The 19811-nt window shown below is 49.2% G+C and overlaps 2 protein-coding genes across 3 annotated transcripts; both read right to left on the bottom strand.

The window, feature by feature from the left end:
- Positions 1-39: 39 nt before the first annotated feature.
- On the bottom strand, positions 40-4514 carry LYPLA2 (lysophospholipase 2). 2 transcript variants are annotated; one of them, XM_043909224.1, is made up of 10 exons: positions 4380-4514; positions 2793-2896; positions 2513-2544; positions 2354-2419; positions 1823-1870; positions 1662-1732; positions 1446-1519; positions 1269-1370; positions 991-1164; positions 40-911 (listed from the first exon to the last, which is right to left on the bottom strand). In XM_043909224.1, the coding sequence occupies exons 2-10, from the start codon at positions 2868-2870 to the stop codon at positions 861-863; spliced, it is 696 nt and encodes a 231-aa protein (XP_043765159.1). In that variant the 5' UTR covers positions 2871-2896; positions 4380-4514; the 3' UTR covers positions 40-860. The 2 variants fall into 2 exon arrangements, with proteins under 2 accessions (XP_043765159.1, XP_043765158.1); XM_043909223.1 differs by having other exon boundaries at positions 4357-4464.
- Positions 4515-6649: 2135 nt separating this feature from the next.
- PITHD1 (PITH domain containing 1) lies at positions 6650-13761 on the bottom strand. The gene is made up of 6 exons (XM_043909217.1): positions 13440-13761; positions 12754-12797; positions 12301-12378; positions 9080-9184; positions 8334-8442; positions 6650-7576 (listed from the first exon to the last, which is right to left on the bottom strand). Exons 1-6 carry the CDS (start codon positions 13635-13637, stop codon positions 7475-7477), a joined length of 636 nt encoding a protein of 211 aa, XP_043765152.1. The 5' UTR covers positions 13638-13761; the 3' UTR covers positions 6650-7474.
- Positions 13762-19811: the final 6050 nt, after the last annotated feature.

Raw genomic sequence — 19811 nt, 5'->3', positions numbered from 1 at the left:
ATGGTCACACTCTACCCCTTGAATAGAATCGCCCAGGCCTGAGAGTTGAAGCAATTTCTTTAATTTTATCGGAATCCAGGACACAACAAGAAAAACACCCAAAACTACATGGAAACAGAAGACGAGACACAAGACTCCTCCCCAGCTCCCCCAAGACCTAGCGTGGGGACAACGTGGGGTGAAGTGGCTGGGGGAGACCTTGAGCCCCAGTCCAGCCCGGCAGGCTCCAGGCCCGCGGGAGGCGGAGGGTAATGGGGAGGCAGGGCCCAGCCCCCACATCAGAACGGCTGAGGGGAGGCCCCCTCGAAAGACTTGGCCCCGTCACCCACACTCCTGCGCAGGGGCAGGGAGCCCACAGCGGCCAGGGGTCGGGCCATGGACACATTCATGATTGAGAAGCAGCTGGAGTGGAGGCAGGAGACACACGATTATCTGGGCAGAATCAGTTGGGGGAGCTGGGAGGAGGTGGGGCCTGGGAGGGCCCCATGGGCCAAACCCTGAGGTCACCGGAGGGGGCCCAAAGCGGGGCTAGTGAGTGAGGTCCTGAGTGAGTGGGTCAGCGGCTGGGCCCCTTTCTCCCGCTGCCTACAGCCCCTCCAATACTGCTGCCAGGGGGGTAGCCCCCACCTCCAGGGAAATGGGATAAGAAAGCAGCCCACCCCCTACAGCAGACAGGGGGCTGAAGCCAGGAAGGAGGGCCTGGCCAGGCTTTGGCCTGTCTGCCCCAGAGGCCTGTGGGAAGAGGGGATGGGTCCAGGAAGGTGAGAAAGGGGCTCGACCGGCTCAGATCCAAGATGGTGCCACACGTGCCAAGTACCCCCCGTAAGCGGGGGGACTGTGCTGGGGGACAGCAACTCTGGTTAGACAGGAGGCAGCAGCTTCTCAAGAAACTCCTTCACAGCTGCCATCTCCTGGGGGTGAGGAGGACTGTGAGATGCGCCTGGCCGGAGGGAGGAGGGCGGGGAAAGGAAGGAGCCCCTCCACACTGACCTGGGGACAGGAGCTGTGCATGACACCTGGGTACGTCTTGAACTGGACCCTGGCAGGTGTGACAACGGACCGCAGCTTCTCGGCTGTCAGGGCCCCAAACCGTACGGGAACCATGGGGTCCAGCTCCCCATGGCACTGAAGGATAGTCAGGTCCTTGGCACTGCCGTTGGCTGCCTATGGGCCGAACCGGACTTAAGAGGGCAAAGCCTGGGGCTTGGGCATGATCCCCCCAGCCCCGAGGAGACAGAGGGCAGGAGCAGGGTCGTGGAGACGCTCACCTGGGGGAAGGCCCGATGCAGAGGCAGCCAACAGCTCAATGCCACAATGCCAGCCAGAGGGTGGGGGCAGGTGAGCGCTGTGTAGAGGGACAGAGCTCCACCCTGGCGAAAGGAGAGAATGAGGGGTCACGAGGGCACAGCTCAGCACCCATTACCCACCCACCCCTCTCCCCTCACCTGTGAAAAGCCTCCCAGGACGATCCGATTGGCAGGGATCCCGTTCTTCATCTCATGCTCAATCAAGGCCTTGACTGGGGGGAGGGGGCATAACCGGGTGGGGGGAAAGCTGCTGGAGGGACTCCAGGAAGGGAGCCAGACAAGAGGTTCTGCCCAGCACTTTCCTGGGGGGCCGAGGGGGACAGGGAGGATGCCGAGGAGGGGCTGGGGCCTTACTGTTCTCTGCTGCTTTCTTGATGCCAGCCTCGTCCTCTGGCGCATCTGGACTCAGCCCCATCAGGTCAAACCTGGAGGAGTAGAGGCGTTGGCAGCCACTGGGAGGCCTGAACTGGCCCCGGGGCAGCTCCCTCGGCTCCTGTTCCCCTCCCCAGGCTCACCAGGAGGGCATCACCATCTTCATGTTGAGTGTCACAGGGATCCGAGGCCTGCCAAGGGACAGCAAGGAGGACCGTCATGTGCAGGAGGGATGAGGCAGCCACAGCAGACAGCCTGAGAGGGGGCAGGGCAGCCCCTGGGGAACCTCCCAGCGGGCAGGGCCTGTGTTTAAGGTGTTGCCAGGCAACCTGCCACGTGGGGCTGGAGGCTGTGGTTGGGGCATCGGCAGTGGCAATAGAGAAGCAGAGCCCAGCACTCGGTGTGAAGGGGTTCCAGCTCACTGGGTGAGTATTTGGGGAAGGGGGGACATGGGGGATCCTGGTCCTAGGAGTCTTGGGTCTAGGAGGCCTTGGGCTGGGGGCTGGGGCTGAACCCCCCGTTCCCAGGGGGTTCCACAGGAATGAAGGCTGAAAAGGGCCCTTTGGACCACTCTGGGCCTCAAGCCCCAGCATGCAGCTGGTAGCAGAGAAGAGGCCTGGGACCACAGGACCACCCCCCTTCCTTAGTCCCTGCCTTGCTGGGGTGACACTCACGCATGGGGACAGATGTACTTGACGTGAGGGAGCCGGATGGTGGAGAGGGCGTCAGCCCAGCTGTGCCTGTAGGAGGGAAGGGAGAAAAGGCGCCAATGTGGAGAGGGAAGGAGGAGGGTGCGGGCCTCCCCGGAAACACCCCCTCCCCAGCTCACTCACCCTGTGTCTCCAAGTCCATGTAAAAAGATAACCTGGAAGAGGGTCGGAGACGGGGAAGAGGGCAGTCATCATCCTGCCATTGCTCTCTGTCCTCCAGCTTCTGGTCACCCCTCCCTCACCCCCGAGGACCTGGGGGCGGGGGGTCCTGAGGGAGCAGCCCCCTGCCTCCTGGCTGCAGGGCCGCCCCCCCTCATCACTGCCACCTCCATCCTCCCTACACCCACTCCAGTCGGCTCCCCAGGCGGCCTGGGGGCTGCGTGGGGTAGGAGAGGCCCCTTACCGCAGCTGTTTCCCGCTCAGCTCCAGACACGGTGGCAGCGTCGGTGAGCAGGGGCACAGACATGGTGTTACCACACATACACTGCAGGGCTCCACGGCTGGGGCCTGTGTAAATGCCGGGCAGTGGTCAAGGGCAAGGCCAGGCAGGGGAGAGCATCCTGACCCAGCAGCAGAAACACACACCCGGGCCATGAGCCCCTCAGTGCCCCTAGGTTCTATCTCCTGGGCACAAAGGGAAGGCAGGCCACACAGTCCTGGGGCTGAGTGGGGAGGAAGTGTGCCTTCGTGTCAGGGCAGAACAGCAGAGGCAGCCACCCTGGCAGCCCTAGGTCTGGCCCCCCACACAGCCTCAGCTTGGGCTGGAGGTGGGCAGAGGCTGGGCTCAGGAGCCTTGGTGGGAGGGGAGCCAGGGGCTCCCTGCAGCCTTCTCCCCACCCGACAGCCCTCAGCAGGTGACTGCCTCCTCTCCCTGCTCTACAGTCACCTCCCTTCTCTAGAGCCCTTGATCCCCTCCTCCCAGCCCTACTGGAAAATGAAGGGGAGAAAAATGCCAGGGAAAGAGGCTTCAGGCCCCTACCCTCAACCCCACACAATTTTGTCCAACTCCCCTCCCATCCAGCCCTCCTCAACCATTCTGAGAGCCCCTCGGGCTGCCCGTGTCCGCAGGAGGCACACAAACTCTGATCCACCACCCACCCCCTTAATGACGCCCTCCACGCGCCCCCACACCGCCCCCTCCCCGAAAGAGGCTACCTGCTGCTGCCCACCACTCCCAAACAGGTCTCCCCACAGCTCGACCACGCTCCGGGATGCCCAAACACACAAAAGAATGTCAAGCTGGCGGGCTCCTCCCCATCCTTAGCATCCTCCAAACTCCCCGGAAGCTTCTGCTACCGGAGCCTAAGTGCCTACCCTTCCTGGCTGTGTCCACCCCTCCCACCCTACCAAAGGGCTTCCACCTTCCCCCTCGGACCCCGAGTGTCCCTCTTCACAGGAGGATCCCTCCTCACCTCTGACCCCGGGGTCCCTCTTCCCACACAGGAATTCATCTTTTGCCCCAAGCTGGGATTCCCTTCCTTCCCCCACTGAGCAACTTCCACTTTTCACCCTAGGTCCTTCCTCTCAGAGTGGTGCCTTCCCTCCCCCCAACCCCCGCGACCTGGGGTCTTCCTCCCCACAGTAAAAACTTCCACCCTGATTCAGGGTCTCCCACTCCCCACAATGGGAACTTCTGTTCTGACCGAGGGTCGCCAGCCTCACAGTGACATTTTGTATCCTGATCCCGGACCCGCTTCTGCCCACACAGGGGCGTTCCACTTTTAACCCTGGAGAGCGCCCCCCCACCCTGCCCCACAGTTGGATTCTCCAACTTCCGACCCTGAAGCCCCTCTCATCATACCCGGACCCCACCTTCTTCCCCGTCTCTACCCCGAAACTCCCCAAGACCGGCCGGCGCCTCTTCGCACCTCACTCCCCACCCCCATCCCTCACAATTGCGGTTGCCCCTCCTCTCTCGCCAAGACCCTCGTGGTGAAGCCGAGGACACCCCAGTGCCCTTTCCTCGCCTGCTGGCCCCAGATCAGGGTACCTCCACTCCCTGGGGGGTTTCAAGACCTCTCGGGCGATTTTCTCCTCTTTCTCCAGCACAGACACACACACTCTTCCCCTCCTCGGCCGCCCCCGCCGGAACTTCCGTTCGAGTCGCGGGAACCCAGCCATCGCGCTGCCGGAAGTAGCCTGGCCAGCGCTACGGAACCCGGAAGTGGGCGTCAGGGTTTCCTCGGATGAGGGCTGCCATGTTGGGTACGGTGGGACGACTCTCCGTGATTAGGCCACGGAGTTTCCTCAGGGTCTAGACGACGCACTCGTGATTCCCACTTGCTACCACCACATGCGTCGGTCTCCTAAAGGAAACCTTCTTGAAGGAAAGGCAGTCTTCCTGAGGCTAAAGGCATTCTCAAGCGTCGTTTCCCACCTTCCCATCCATTATGGTCTTGGGGCACTCACCACTGGTCCTATCCCAGGATCATGGAGTCATACACTCCAGCTGACAAGACCCTTTGAGACTGTCTGGTCTTCCGGTCTCACTTTTAAAGATAAGGAAACAGGCTCAGGGGAGGGAAGTAAACAGCAATCTCAGGATTACTCTAATGCTGCCTCTGCATCTGCTTCCTCAGCTATAAAACGGCGGTAATAACCACCCTGCTTGCTTCACAGCTTTGCTGTTAAGGCTCAAATGAGGTCGTGTGGCAATGCTTTACACAGCGTAAAATCCCAGTGTGAGGACTTAATGACTCTAAAAAGGACCCTGGGGAAAAAGAACACTGGCATCAGCAGTGTCCGGACCACTGGTCAGGAATCGGAAGTGTTCTCTTAGCTCTGCCCTCGGCAAGCTATGGCATGCAGACAGTGCCCAAAATACTGGCGTCGGTGAGCTCCAGTTGTTAACGAATAGGGTTTCAGTTGGGGACCACCGAGGTCACTCTTTGCTCCTTGTTGCACTGGTAAGATGGAGCAGGACTCAGGGCCCACATAAAGGCTGGAAGGGGAGGCAAGCTGATTTGAAGGACCACGTCCCTGACGGAGCCTGTGGACATCCGCACACAGGAAATGAGTCAGCCCTCAGCAGCTCAGGACTCACTTGCCCAGTGTAACCTACGCTGGTTTTTCTTTGAACTGAAAGAAAACAGTATCTGGAAGCTCAGCAAAGCACTTATTCCCAAGTTAAGAGGGACTTTGGTCTTAAGCACTCAGCAGGTCAGAGATGGCCCTGAACAGGAAAAGTTTGGGTCCAGAGGTCCACAGCAGGCCAAGGACCCAGGACTGGAAGGGGAATGAGTGGATGAAGACAACACAGCCGCCCCTTCTCCGACTCCTGGTTGGGTCTGCTTGTGGAAAAATAAACAATTCCTCCTGCATCCCAATCACTTGAGACACTGTGGCAATTAGAGCAAACTCTTCAACTGCTATTGCTGCTAAGTCACTTCAGTCGTGTAAAGGGAAGCTCAAATTCAGAGGCCTTGCCCCAGAGGCTACCTATGAATAGTGCTTTAATCAGTGGGATTAATGAAGGGCTAGTCTGCTCTAACATTTCTAACTTTATTTTCCCCCTACTCCAAATTAAACATAGCCATTCTTTTTTATCTCCAAATGACCCAAGTGACATAGAGAGCCTGTGGTAGACTGAAAAAAAAAAAAAAAAAAGAATAATGTTTGCATTCTGGTTGATTTCAGACTGCATATTTAGAAATTCTGAGGCATGACAGGCTTGGTGGTGGCAGACTTTCCCCAGGACAGGCTGGAGAAACAGGCTAACAACTGTGTGGGCCAATTCAGAGGAATTTTCTCAAGAGGATCAAATTCAACACTAATTCCCATTATCAAGTGTTTCTATTTTCTGCAAGGGAGAAAATACTATTTCAAATCTCTTTTAAGATACTTAAGTCCAACTGCTGTACTGACTTTCAAAACTTAAGTCCAAAGTCTTGGGTCCACCTTCAGACCATATCTCCTGCTCACTTAATTTCCTCACCATCATTTCTTCTGATGAGCTCGAGAATCTGTTCTCCCTTATTTTTGTAAACTTCACCCCACAAGTTACTTCCTTACGTGAGAAATGAAATGTAAGGGTTTTAACCTCAGCTTCTTTACAAAATGTGGGTTAGTGGGTGTAGGAGTGTTTTTACCCTACTATACAGAACGCGGCCTGACCTTTCCTGGAGACACTAATCTAGTGTTGATACAGTTGTGGCACTTATGATCTACCTAGTCCAAAATCACAACAGATTTCAAAATTTCATACAGTTCTCAACAAAGGTTTCATAATTACTACCAAGAACACAAAAGAACATACAAACATTAAGTCTGGCAAGGATTTATTAGGAAGCTGATTAGTCACAGTGAATAAAAAGCCATGAACAGAAGAACTGAGATCTCCAAATTCTGCCATTGGGCTTACAACACTAGTTAAAAGCTGACAAACATTAAGGATGTCCCAAAGAGAAGCATATCAAAGTCCCAATCTTACCCCGACCAGGATACCCACAAACACAGCAACAATGCTCTCCTCAGACTGCTTACCTGGGCAACAGGAAAAAAAGACCCTCTCAAGCTATTAAGCAACATCAGATTTCTGCTCTTCAAGCTATAACATGGGACACTGGTGCATGACAGACAACTCCAAGCTGGGCAACTTGACAAGAATGTTGAAAGATGACAGGGAGAAGGAGCAAGCAGGGACAAGTATTTCTAGCTGGAGACCCTCCTGATGGTTAATACAAACACAATGCTGAGGCTTCAGAAAGTTTACTGCAGCCCAGGAATAGTTTCCATTTTAAAAACAAGTCACACAATAATCCTGCCACAAAGCAACAAGACACTTGGGATCCCATGGCCACATAAACTGGGAAGGCAGGCATTATCCACGGCTGCCAGGTACTGACCAGCCCAAGACCCAATTTCTGTAGGGTCCTAGAGAACCACGATTGTCCCTTGGCACCCACACAACCCTTCCTGGGGTGTGGGGTCTTCCATAGGCCAGGTTTCTGCAGCAAGCCCCAAAGACAGCTTGGCAGAGGCTGTGGCAGCCAACTCTCTTTGGAGCCCCATCTCTCTTTGTCCTTCCCAACAGGATGTCACACTTCTTCACCAACACAACACCTCTGTGGGAGTCTTGGCCAGCCCTTAGGAAATAAAGTGTGTCTGTGGGGTAACCTGATGGACCTTGTGGTCAGCTGGGTTGGCTGATGCTTCATAATTGCAGATGGTCACCTCATGTCGGCGAAGCTGCAAGAAAATTAAGAGGCTGGGTCAGCTGGCCACTTCCCAGACCACACACTGGAGTAGTCCTTATTCAGGTTCATTTCTAGACACCATCCTCTAATTTCTTCCCCATTCTGATGCCTTTTATCCTGAGAAGCCTGCACTGTGTGCTCAGTTGCATCTGACTCTTTGCGACTCTATGGACTGTATCATCCCACCAGGCTCCTCTGTCCATGGGATTTCCCAGGCAAGAATACTGGAGTGGGTTGCCATTTCCTCCTCCAGGGGATCTTCCCGACTCAAGGACTGAACTCACGTCTCCTGAAGCTCCTACTTTGGCAGGTGGATTCTTTACCACTGAGCCACCTGGGAAGCCCATGAGAAGCCTGGATAAGATCAAATCAATGATTCACCCTGTAACTTAGAAGATTCATTTCTCCACTATAATGGAGGCACCATGAGAAGAACTTGTCTATCTTGTTTATCACCCTATCTCTGGTGCCTGGAACAAGAAAAGTTATTAACAATGTTAGGTCAAGGAAAGAATTTTAAGGTGAAAAACCAAATTGATATCAACTGTATTATTTCAACCCTCTTAAAATTCCTATAGCCTGTCAAATGACATAGTTTACAGTGATGAAACCATGAAATATTATAGAGACTCAAAGTAATCAATGTCTCAATTGCTCTTTTTCCTTTCCTTCAAGCTCCTACTAACACAGCCTATAGCTACAAATGTGCACATCATGGAAGGGCAAAAACACTTCCAACCCCGTCTTACCTCAGTCCATTCTCCTCTCAGGCCAATATAAAAGACCTTTGTGGTATCGGCTCCAAAGTTTTTTGAAATATGAATTGAGAGATGATAGACATTTGAAAAACGAGAAATTCTAGAGGATGAAGAAGTAGAGAGAAGACAACAATTAGAGGTCAATGAGCCTGCTCACACCAATGTTAAAAATGTCAATTCCAGCTCCATCTTGTGGTAAAACCCAGGCAAATGTCAGAGAATAATCTTGGGGTCTTAACGTTTCATTCTCCTCTGGACAAGCAATTTTACAGTGAACATTTACTGAAATCGGCCAGATCTTGTCCAAGGCAATAGGGACGAAAAATAATACTGCCCCCAGTGCGGCTACACAGGGATTTGAAAGCAAGCTCAAAAAAGAGAGAAATCAGTGAAGAGATATGTGGTCACATGTAACTTGGCTGCTGTAAGCCCACTATGCGAAGAGCAATTCTGAAAACATCTTTCCTAAGACCCCGCTAGGAGCTCATTCAGATCTGTCTATTGATTCCAGGTTAACAAGTCTATGGCTTGCACTGAAAGTCTGCCAAAATGTGACCAAGCCTAGGATTAGGATTCTCCACTGTTTTAACTTGTTTCTGATGCTAAGACAGCAGGAGACCGGCCAAAACCAAGTTGCAAGCCTAGTAAGCGCTAATGCACAGATGCTCACTGCAAACAAGGGAGTGCCTGCTATTCTCAGGAGAAGCCAGAGAGTGGAAGAGAGGCCCAGTGCTTACTTTGTAGCATACTCTAATTCCCCTGTAAGATCCCGGTTCAGACTAAAGGTCTGATCTGGCTCCCTGTCTGTATCATCAAAGGACATCTGTGGAATGTTCTTGTACCTGAGAAAGGAAAGGGGAGAAAAATCAGAAATGTGCACTATCACATTTTTCAGGTTCTCTAAACTTCCTACTGACTCCCCTCAGTTCCATCAAAAGGAGATAAAATTTTGGAAATGACATTTTACTGGCATTTATATACAAGTATCTTTAACCCAGCAAGAAAAGAGCTGAGAACTGCAACACAAGCCAATAACATCTTTGAGTGGGTTAGGATCACATGAGAAGCAAAACACAAAGAGACAGCTCAAACTGGTCACAGGCAGCAAATGCATGGAGAAAATAAGCAACTCAGCACATTCGGACCAAGCTGAGGACGTTAAATAAAACAGCTTACTCATGGGGAAAAAATACTTTGGCAGAAACATAGTAAATACAGCTAAGAGATAAGATCAGGTAACCCAACATTCACTCTTTTCTCTCTGTCCAAAATTATCCTATATACCGAGTCACTTTACAATTCTTAAAAAAATACAACCAGGGGATTTCCATTCTGAAAAGGGTATACAAGGCCATCAACTCACAATGGGCTTTGGAAAGTCAAGTAAAACTGCTGAGGAAAAAAAAATTTTTTCAAAGACATATCTAAGAAAGAACAGTCTCCTCTATAACTCACAAATTCTAAAAGACTGAGCCATATACCCCAGTCTCTATACAGTGTTTTATTAACACACCCACATGGGATGGGTCTAGATAGCAGCTACAGCAAAACACATGTAATATAAGAAAGCAAATGTTTGCTTCGAAGTGTTTCTAAGAATGATGCACAGCATAGTACTACTACCAACAGTAAGCATTTATGAGCAGCATTATGGGAGGCAGTGCTCTGAAGCCAGACTTCCTAAGTTTAAAGCCTGAGTCACTGACCAGCTGTGTAATTTTGGGCAAGTGATTTAACCTCTCTCTTGGATCCTCACCTGTAAAACGGGAATAGTGATAGTAGTACATATCCCATACAGCTGATGTGGATGTTAAACTGAACCAATTCTAAGAGACACACTTGTTAAAAATTTTTACTACTGAAAATTTCAAACATACACAAAAATAAGAGAAAAATATAATGAATCTCCATATACTTATTACCAAGTTTCAATAACCAACATTATGCCAATTTTGCCTATCACCCCCATTTTGTTTGTGCTTGATCCTTTTTTTTGGGGGGGAGGGGTAAACTGTCAGATGACTGTTTTTTGGTAGGGCTTTTTTGTTATTGTTGTTTTTTCCAACTTATTTATTTTTGGCTTCACTAAGTGGCATGTGGGATCTTGGTTCCCTGACCAGGAATCGAACGCACGCTCCATGCAGTGGAAGCACCGATTCTTAACCACTCCACCACCAAGAAAATCCCTATGTTTGATATTTTAAAGCAATCCCAAACATATCATTTCACTCATAAATATTTTTGTATGTATCTTTATAGAGTAAGGACTTCTTAAAAAACCTATGATACTATTTTACAATTAACAATTTAACAATTAGCAATAATTCTTTAATATCATCTAACAACTAGTCTGTGTTCAAATTTCACTGATTTAAGCCTCAATTTAACTTTCCTAGATGTGTCAATGACATGTCATAGTTGAACAGATGCTACGTATTTCTTTATCATTGGTTCACAAAACAATGGTGCATTTTATAATCAATGATATCTTAGATTTAATAAAGTACAAAGTGCTTAGAATGGAGGGCTATGTAAGTATTTGCACCTCGGGTGCAAATCTGGGGACATACTAAGGAATTCCCTGGTGGTCCAGTGGTTAGGATTCTGCACTTTCACTGCTGAAGGCCTGGGTTCAATCTAAGATTCCACAAGCTGTGCAATGGAGCCTCCAAAATACCCCCCACACACACACCAGAAACAAAACCGGGCACATACTACCTTCCAGATTTCTTCTAAGCTCTTTATATGTTACAGCTCATTTCTCCACAATCTTAAGAGGTTCAGACTATTATTACCATTTTACATATGAAAAAATCGAGATATAGAAAAGTATACTGCCCAAAGACAAGCAGCTAGCAAGTGGTACAGCCAGAATCTGAACTCCAGTTTATTCCAGAGTCCACGCTTAACCAGAATGCAGCACAGATGTCTAGTCTTGTCCAGCCAATCCATCTCCCAAGTAAATGAGTCTCAAAAAGCATCAACTCAAACCTACTTCATTTCCTTAAAATCATTAAATATGTGGGTTTATTTTCCAATTCATGTTTCTAACATTCAAAGTGAGGTCCATTTCTTAAATCTTTCACTTAAATTGATCGAGTTTTCAGAAGAACTTTTTATGTAAAGTTCTTCTGATTTCTGTTTCTCCAGCACAAGTGGTGTCCCCCTTCTTCTAGAAAGGCTGCACTAAAATAAGGCAATTTGTCAGAAAGGGAGTACTAGCTCTGGTATCAATCGATTCAGTGTTATAACGAGGTATACGTGTGTGTATACCTCATTTGCTCAGTCCTGTCCGACTCTTCGCAACGCCATGGACTGTATCCCACCAGGCTCCGTCCATGGAATTTTCCAGGCAAGAATACTGGAGTGGGTTGCCATTTCCTACTCTACAGGGATCCTCCCAACCCAGGGATTAAACCAATGTGTCTGCTGCACTGGCGGGCAGATTCTTTACCACTATGCCACGTGGGAAGCTGCTACAAAAGATATACTGACCTTTGCTAACTAAAGGCTATGCAAACTCAGATGGAGTTATTCCGTCTCAACAAAACACACAGAAAGATTGTAATTGTCTGAGACAGTAAGGGAAAACGTTGAAGCTAACCCCAAGAGTAGAGTCCTTAAAGATAACTTGAGATCTGCAGCTGGGTTATTAAGAAAACTGCAAAGTCATCAACAGTTGGCATTTAGAGGATGCTCTCTGAATGAATGGTGCTGCAACAAGTACTGTGAAGAGAGACAAGCTGCTGGTCCAAAAGATACCTAATCTAAAAATGTCGTTCAGGAAGAGATTCGTGTATTCTGATGCAGAACAAATACACGACTTTTTTTTTAAGAGGAGGAGGGGATATTTAACCCAGTAAAAAGAAAAAATTTAGCCAATCTAGAATAAAGTGCTATCAGAGACCAGAGAAAAAGGGACAGGAGCTTCTTGGGGGCCAAGACCCTTGCCACTTACAGTCTCATCTCAGAGGGGTGTGAGTCATCATCTTCTCCCATTATAATGATGCCTTTTAGCTTGACATTGCCTGTAAATCTGCCAGAATGCAAAAAAAGAGGGTTGTCAACCTGAGTTTGAGTCTCTGCTGAGCTGTGTGACCCTGGGCAAGACCCTTCCCCTTTCTGGGCTTCAGTTTACTCACATGTCAGACATGTACTAAATAATTTCTAAGATTCTGTCTGCCTCTGGCATTCTGCGGTTCTAAGGAATTTACCTTGACCTCTCAGTTATGTTTTAACAGATGTGTCTTTTTTTGCACCAGGAAGTTTTGATCCTTTCCTACTCACACACCCACCTCAGTAATTTAGCCCATTTCTAGAAACAGATGTGTGTTCTTGATATAACCACTGAATGAATCCTGATAAGGCAACTGGGTTCAGCCTATTTAGCCTGAGGCAAGAAGATACTCACGGAATATTAAACAGAAGCTCTTCATCAGCATCACTTTCAACAAACTGGAGGGAAGAAGGAGAAAGCAACAAATATTTGCTGAGCGCCCACAATTCCAGGCATCTTCCACCCTGTTCTACAACTGGCGTGCAATGCAAATAAACAGTCAACCTCCCTCTGTTCTCCAGCACATACTAAATTCCAGGGCGAATTGGCTCCTGAAATTCTGTGCAAAGATCTGTACCTCTGCGGTCCACAGCTTTCAAATGGCTCTGCAACCCCACAGTGGTAAATGCTCTAGATAGGATCACGTGCTTCATCTACCAAAGACTGGTCTTTGGTCTTCATCAGGTGATTAAGTTGATCAGGCAGCCATCGGGACCAGTGGTCAAACGGTAGGGAACACGCCGTCGTGGACATGCTCCCTCACTAACCCCTTCCTAAGCCCTGGTACTGCATGCTGGCCGTGTAAAAGCAAAGCGCCCCTTCCCGTCTCTGGGCCTCAGTTCCCCGACCTGCAAGATGGGGAGATTCAACCCTGTTCGCCTCTCAAAGGGCTGGAAGAAGGGCACGGGAAAGCGCCTGGCAATCGGGCCGCGGTTATTTTTAACTTCAGGAACTAGGCTGACAGAGCAGCCGGGTGGCCTGAGGCCCCGCGCAGGTCCCTGCCTAGCCTCGGCCGCCCGCCCAGGCCCCCGAAGGCCCACCTTGGAGCGGTCCGTCCGCTCCTCCCACGGCTTGAAGACGCCGCGGCCGCTGCCCTCTCGGCTCTCGTTGAGGCACTGCAGCCGCTCCAGGTCGATGCGCAGGTACAGGCCGTAGGCCAGGCCGCGCTGCTCGGGCGGCTCCTCCCGTTCGGCGGCGCAGCGGCAGCCGCCCCCGCCGTGGCTGTGGCCGTGCGACATGGCGACGCCACCGCCCGCGCGTCCCCTCGGCCCTGCAGCCGCCGGCGCCGGCGCTCCCCGCGACTCGCTCTTTTCGCTCTGGCCGCCAAGCGCGCCGCTGCCGCCGCGTCGTAAAAGGCGCCGCCTGTGCGGCGCTTGCGCGTGGGTAAAAGAGGGCGGGGCTCGGAGAGGGCGGGGCTCGGAGAGGGCGGGGCTCGGAGAGGGCGGGGCTCGGAGGGGGTGGACGTTCGCTTAAAGCGCTTCCCAAGCCTGGGAAATTCGCGTTGACTATTTCAGTCCTGAAGATGGATGCTATTGCTCTCTCAGCTTCACAGATGTGGAAACTTGGGGGTGGGGGGGTGGGGGGCTGGGGTGGGGGGGAGGCAGAGAGATTACGCTGGTGTTCCGAGTAAATGGTGAGGCCGGGTTTCGAATCCTCCTCCTTAGGCTTCAATCTGTTCTCTCTTCGTTTTACCCACCAGCGTTTTTTGGAGGAGCTGGTGATGGCAGTGATAAGGCCCTGAAGCGTGGGGAACACAACGTTATCACTACCTCACATGTACAGGCTTAGGCGCTTAGAGCTCTCGAACCTGCATGATCACTTTCCTCACAGTGGGCTTCGTGTTGGAGACCACAGGCTTTACGGACAGCTGAATCTGAAACAAGTCCCGTGTCTGTTATTGACCGTGTGAAAGCCTGAGTAAGTCACATTCCCCATCCTGAGACTTCGTTCTTCATCTGTAAAGTGGCAGTAGTAATATCTGTTTCATACGGTCACAGTGAGCATTAAATGAAATACTGCACTTCAAGAACCCAACGCAGTTGCTGACACATGGTAAGAATTCAGTAGTCGGGTCAAACCTTGGTTCACATCCAAGCTGTACCACTTACTAGCTGAGGGGCCTGGGGCAATTAATTTAACCTCTCTGAGTATCAGTTTACCCCCTGTGAAGTAAAAGGATTGGGCTAGATGACCTTTAAGTCCCCTCCTCATATGACATTTCAGAGCAGTTTTTTCAAACTGCTAGTTATGACCCATTAATGTCTTAAAATCCATTTAGGAGGATTGTGACCAGCATTTAAAAAACTAAATAGAATAGAATTAAAAACTCAGAATGTATTACACATTTTAGTCTAAGTTTATGGAACTTTTGTTTCAGCTTCAGATTTGTATACTCAGGTGCAAGTTAAAATGTTCTTCATCTTGTGGGTTTGTTACTGAACCCAGGTCCAGCTGATTGCTGCTCAGAAGTCATTATATAGGTTGGTGGAAAGGAAAGTTTGCTTTATTTTGGATGCCTGAAATGGAAGGCGCTGGGTTTTAGCAAATGCCTATCCAAAGGCTGACTCCCCAGCTTCCCTGACAGTCAAAGGGCAAGAGTTTTTCTAGACTGAGGGAGGGGGCTACATGCAGAAACAGCACAGTCAGCTCTGACAGTCATCTTAAAATTGGTCATTGGTGGTCCAACCAGTGTCATCTTGATTGTTTTAGGTACAGTTAATTTTCAGTTTCAAGGTCAGTTTGTTTGCATTTCTTGAGGCCAGTTCTTGGAATTATGGCCACTTGTGTCATGACATTGTGTAGCCAACTTCTTCCACCTGGTGGGGGTTTCAGTATCTATAAGACAGTTCACAGGATATGGCTCAGAATATTATCTATAGCTCTCGAGAAGGAAGTAAGGGTCCTTGAATATGCTTCACGACTTCATTATTATTATTTGGTCTCCTTTGACTGTTCTATGTTTCTGCATTTTCTCACTTCTCTGATTAAACTTATTCTTTGGCTAAAGTTTTTTTCCACAGACAAAAGGCAGGCTGAGAGCGTGGCAGGGGGGCAAGGACTGTAGTCCTGCTCTGTTTCAGGTTGAAATCAAGAGTGGAAAGCGCTCTTTAGAGCTGGAGTAATTCTGATTTTGGGGTGAAATGCATTCTTATTCCTTGGTGGAGATGGGGAAAGATAGGATGCAGGGAGAGTTAAGGGATCCTGTGAATATCCCCTGCCCTTCACTTCTGGCTCTGAAGTATCCAGACGAGACTGAGGGCAGCCACCAAATATCCATCTCCTCAAGTTCCATTCAAAAATTTTTTGATGTCCTAGTTCAATTCTTTGTGAAGGCAAGCTTGATTCTGATTCAGATAGCTCAATGTCATGACCTATTCCTGCTTTTATATTTCAGTTTCAGGGATGGGCCCAGCATGTGCTAAACACTTAGCAAATACTTGTTTAACTGAATGATACACTCAGTAGTCCTTCTTTGGAAAGACTGTGTCCCACTGCAGGACTAACCCAGGCCTTGCCCTGCCCTTCTACCCATTTTTGTCTTCTTTCCTGTCATTTGCATCACTGTCATCCTTACTGATTATCACGCACCCTGCGCCATGCTAAGCACATTGTGTAGTTTGTACGCGTGTGTGTCAAGTTGCTTCACTCATGTCCGACACTTTGTGACCCCTTGGACTGTAGCCCGCCAGGCTCCTCTGTCCGTGGGGATTCTCCAGGCAAGAATACTGGAGTGGGTTGCCATGCCCTCCTCCAGGGGATCTTCCCAATCTAGGGATCGAACCCGGGTCTCCTCCATCTCCTGCCTTGGTTGCTGCTGCTGTTCAGTTGCTCAGTCGTGCCCGACTCTTTGTGACCCTGTGGACTGCAGCACGCCAGGCTTCCCTGTCCTTCACCATCTCCCTGAGTTTGTTCAACTCCCTGAGTCGGTGATGCCATCCAACCATCTCATCCTCTGTTGTCCACTTCTCCTCCTGCCTTCAATCTTTCTCAGCATCAAGGTCTTTTCCAAGAAATCAGCTCTTTGAATCAGGTGGCCAAAGTATTGGAGCTTCAGCTTCAGCATCAATCTTTGCAGTGAATATTGGGTTCTTTACCACTAGCGCCCCCTGGGAAGCCCATGTAGTTCATGTGAAATGAAGGTTGGTCTGTCGTGTCTGACTGTTTGCGACCCCATAGACTTTACAGTCTATGGGATTCTCCAGGCCAGAATACTAGAGTGGGTAGCCTTTCCCTTCTCCTGGGGATCTTCCCAACCCAGGGATCGAACCCAGGTCTCCCACATTGCAGGCGGATTCTTTACCAGCTGAGCGACCAGGGTAGTTCATGTGGTTCATCTTAATTATTTGTCACATGATCTTTAAGAGATAGGGAGTGTTGCCCGGTATTTTCTCCAGTTTGAAGGTGAGGAAAATTGAGGCTGAAAGAGATGAATTAATTTGCCCAAGATCAGATAAGTTTGAGAAGAAACTAGGCTTTGAGCCTCCTTTGGTTTCCTGAAACAAAAAGGTATACATAAACAAACATGTTGTATCAATTAGCTTATACCGTGTCACAAATCACCCCAAAACCTAAAAGCTTTAAACAACAACATTTACTGTTTCTCATAGTTCTGCAGATCACCAGGGCAGTTGTTTTCTGGGCAAGTTGGCTGGGCTGATTAGTTCGGAATGGCCTCACTCACATCTCTTGTTGACATGAGCTGTTAGCGGAGGTGATGGCCAGGGGTCTCCAGCAGGCTACCTGAGCTCACTCACATTGCTGCAGTTACTGAATTCCAGGAGCACAGGAGGGAAGAGCCAATTACACAAGCATTCGATAACCTCCGGCTTCTATCGTTTTTGTTAATGTTCCATCAGCAAAAACAAGTTTTATTGGCCAAATCCAAATTTGAGAGTTGAGATGTAGACTTTACCTTTTAATTGGAAGGACTGCAAAATACTGTGGCTCCCTCCTCCTCTGCCCCCAGTATACTCCTGTTCACCATTTGTTATGTAACAAATCACTGCCAAATTTAATCTTAAGGCAACAACTAACCTCCATCTCACAATTTCTGCAAATCAGGAACTTGGAGTGGCTTTGCTTGGTGTGGGGAGGGGGTCTGTCTCTTTTCTCATGAAACTCAAGTCTTCTGAAGGCTTGGCCGGGACTGGAGGATATACTTCCAAGATGGTGCACTTGCACGGCTGGCCAGCTTGTGCAGGCTGTTGGCACAAGACCTCAGTTCTTCCTATGGACCACTCCATAGGACTGCTTGAGTGTCCTCCTGACATGGTGGCTGGCTTTCACCACAGCAAGTGATCCAAGAGAGGGCAAAATAGAAAATACAGTGTCTTTGATGGCCTCACCTTAGAAATCACATATTGTTCATTCTGCAGTATTCCATGGTTCCATAGGTCAGCCATATTTCATGTGGGAGGAAACACCGTAAGGGTGTGAATACCAAGAACCTATTAGAGGCCCTCTTGTAGGTGGCTACCATGCTACCATACATAGGAAGTGACCCCTGAAAATGTCTTTAAACTTCCCTTATATTTAATTGGTAATTGGGATGAGGATGGAATCTTAAGATTTTGAAGCTATTATTCTATTTTCTCCTAGCTTTGAGAAATACAGTGTCATTCTGATTCTTTGTGTGTATTTCCCGCATTTCCTCCCTGGAAGCTTTTAAGATCTTCTCTTGGTCCCTAGTATTCTGATGTGATGCTGTGGCTCTTTCATCATTCTCTGTGCTGGATACCTGATGGGCCTTTTCAATTTAGAAACCCTGCCATAGAGTGTGAGCATACAGATTAGGACACCTGCACATCTGTGCTCAAGCCCCCTTGCAGGGAAACATATTCAGGGGTATGAAAAGAGGGGTGGGGCTAGGGCCTTGCCTTTTCCCATTCTATGACCTTCTAGTGCAGAGTTCCAAAGGCTCAGAAATCTAAATGTGGCCCCCAGGTCATCGTTAAGGTATTTATTTGTCAAGGTGGCACAATAGGCTGTATTTTTGGTTTGTTTGGCTGTTTGCGGCCAGGCCATGAAGTCTGCGGGATCATAGTTCCCTCACCAGGGATCAAACCCAGGCCCGCAGCAGTAAAAGCTTGGAACCTTAACCAGTGGACTGCCAGGGAATTCCCTAGGCTGTATTTTATTGAACAGCTCACTAGTTCCATTTATAACTTTTTTGGGGGAAGTCATATGGTCTTTATTAATTTGACAAACTACAGGAAAATCTGCAGTCATCAAAATTATACCTTATGAAGATTTTGAAAAGTATTTTTAAAAGATATGTTCACAGTCTGTCTGAATCAGATAAAAAGCAGCATCTGTAGAAGCAAAAGCCAGACAATGAACAAGTGAGGGCAAATGATTGCATTGAAATTCGCAGCCAGCACCTCAGACGCACTACCGTCCTGTACTGGCTACTCCACCCCCATTGACTTTGAAGCTGTTCTGCTGCAAAGCTTCCTTATTTGTACTCTTGCCCAAGTCCTACAAATATTGGGTATGGCCTGCTGGGCAAGTCGCTTAGCTTCTTTAAATCTCGTATATAAAAAGGGAATAATAAGAGTGCCTACTTTATAGTGTTTTATTATGAGGGCTTTATAAAATGATGTATGAGAAAGGTTCGAAACACCATCTGCTGGGTAGGAAAAGGTTAAATAGTGTTGATTGCTTATTGCTAGCCAGACTTTCAGGCTTCCCAGGTGCCCAGTAGTAAATAATCTGCTTGCCAAAGCAAAAGGCAATTCAGAGCTAGTCTACCCCTCCCTGCAAGAGCTGGTTTCCTCCAAAGCCACCCCGCTTAGCAATTGCAATTTCCCATTGAACCAGGCGGGGGCGCTGAGCTGAAAGTCTAGTTGTGTGTGTATGTGAACGTGTGTGTGCTCGGTTGCTAAGTTGTGTCCGACTCTTTCTGACCCCATGGACTGTACCCTGCCAGGGTCCTCTCTCCATGGAATTTTCCAGGAAAGGATACTGGAGTGGGTTGCCATTTCCTCCTCCAGAAGATCTTCCTGACCCAGGGATGGTCTCCTGCGTTGGCAGGCGATTCCTTTACCACTGCGCAGGTGGGAAGTCCTTCGGTGTTGGGTACTTCCCCTAATTCATCATCAATGTCCTGGCTGACATGCTTTGAGCTCTTTTTATGTGCCAGGTCCTATTCGAAGCACTTGACATGTTTTTATCTCATTAAATCATTATACGATAGCTCTATAAGGTTGGTGTATTTTCCTCATTTTTGGAGGAAAATATTGAGACACACAGAGCTTGCCTGACCTGCTGAAGCTCAGAAGTGTGGGATCCAAAGTTGGGTGGGCTTGTGGATTACCCGAGTCCAGGCTACTATGATTGCTTTTGGAGTTAGCAAATATTTCCGGTGCTCTGCATCAAGGTGTATGGATGGATTGCACTTCCTTGTACCCTTG

The sequence above is a fragment of the Cervus elaphus genome, chromosome 8, assembly GCF_910594005.1.
Source record: "Cervus elaphus chromosome 8, mCerEla1.1, whole genome shotgun sequence".
Classification (NCBI taxonomy): Eukaryota; Metazoa; Chordata; class Mammalia; order Artiodactyla; family Cervidae; genus Cervus; species Cervus elaphus.
This window is presented reverse-complemented; position numbering and strand designations above follow the sequence as displayed.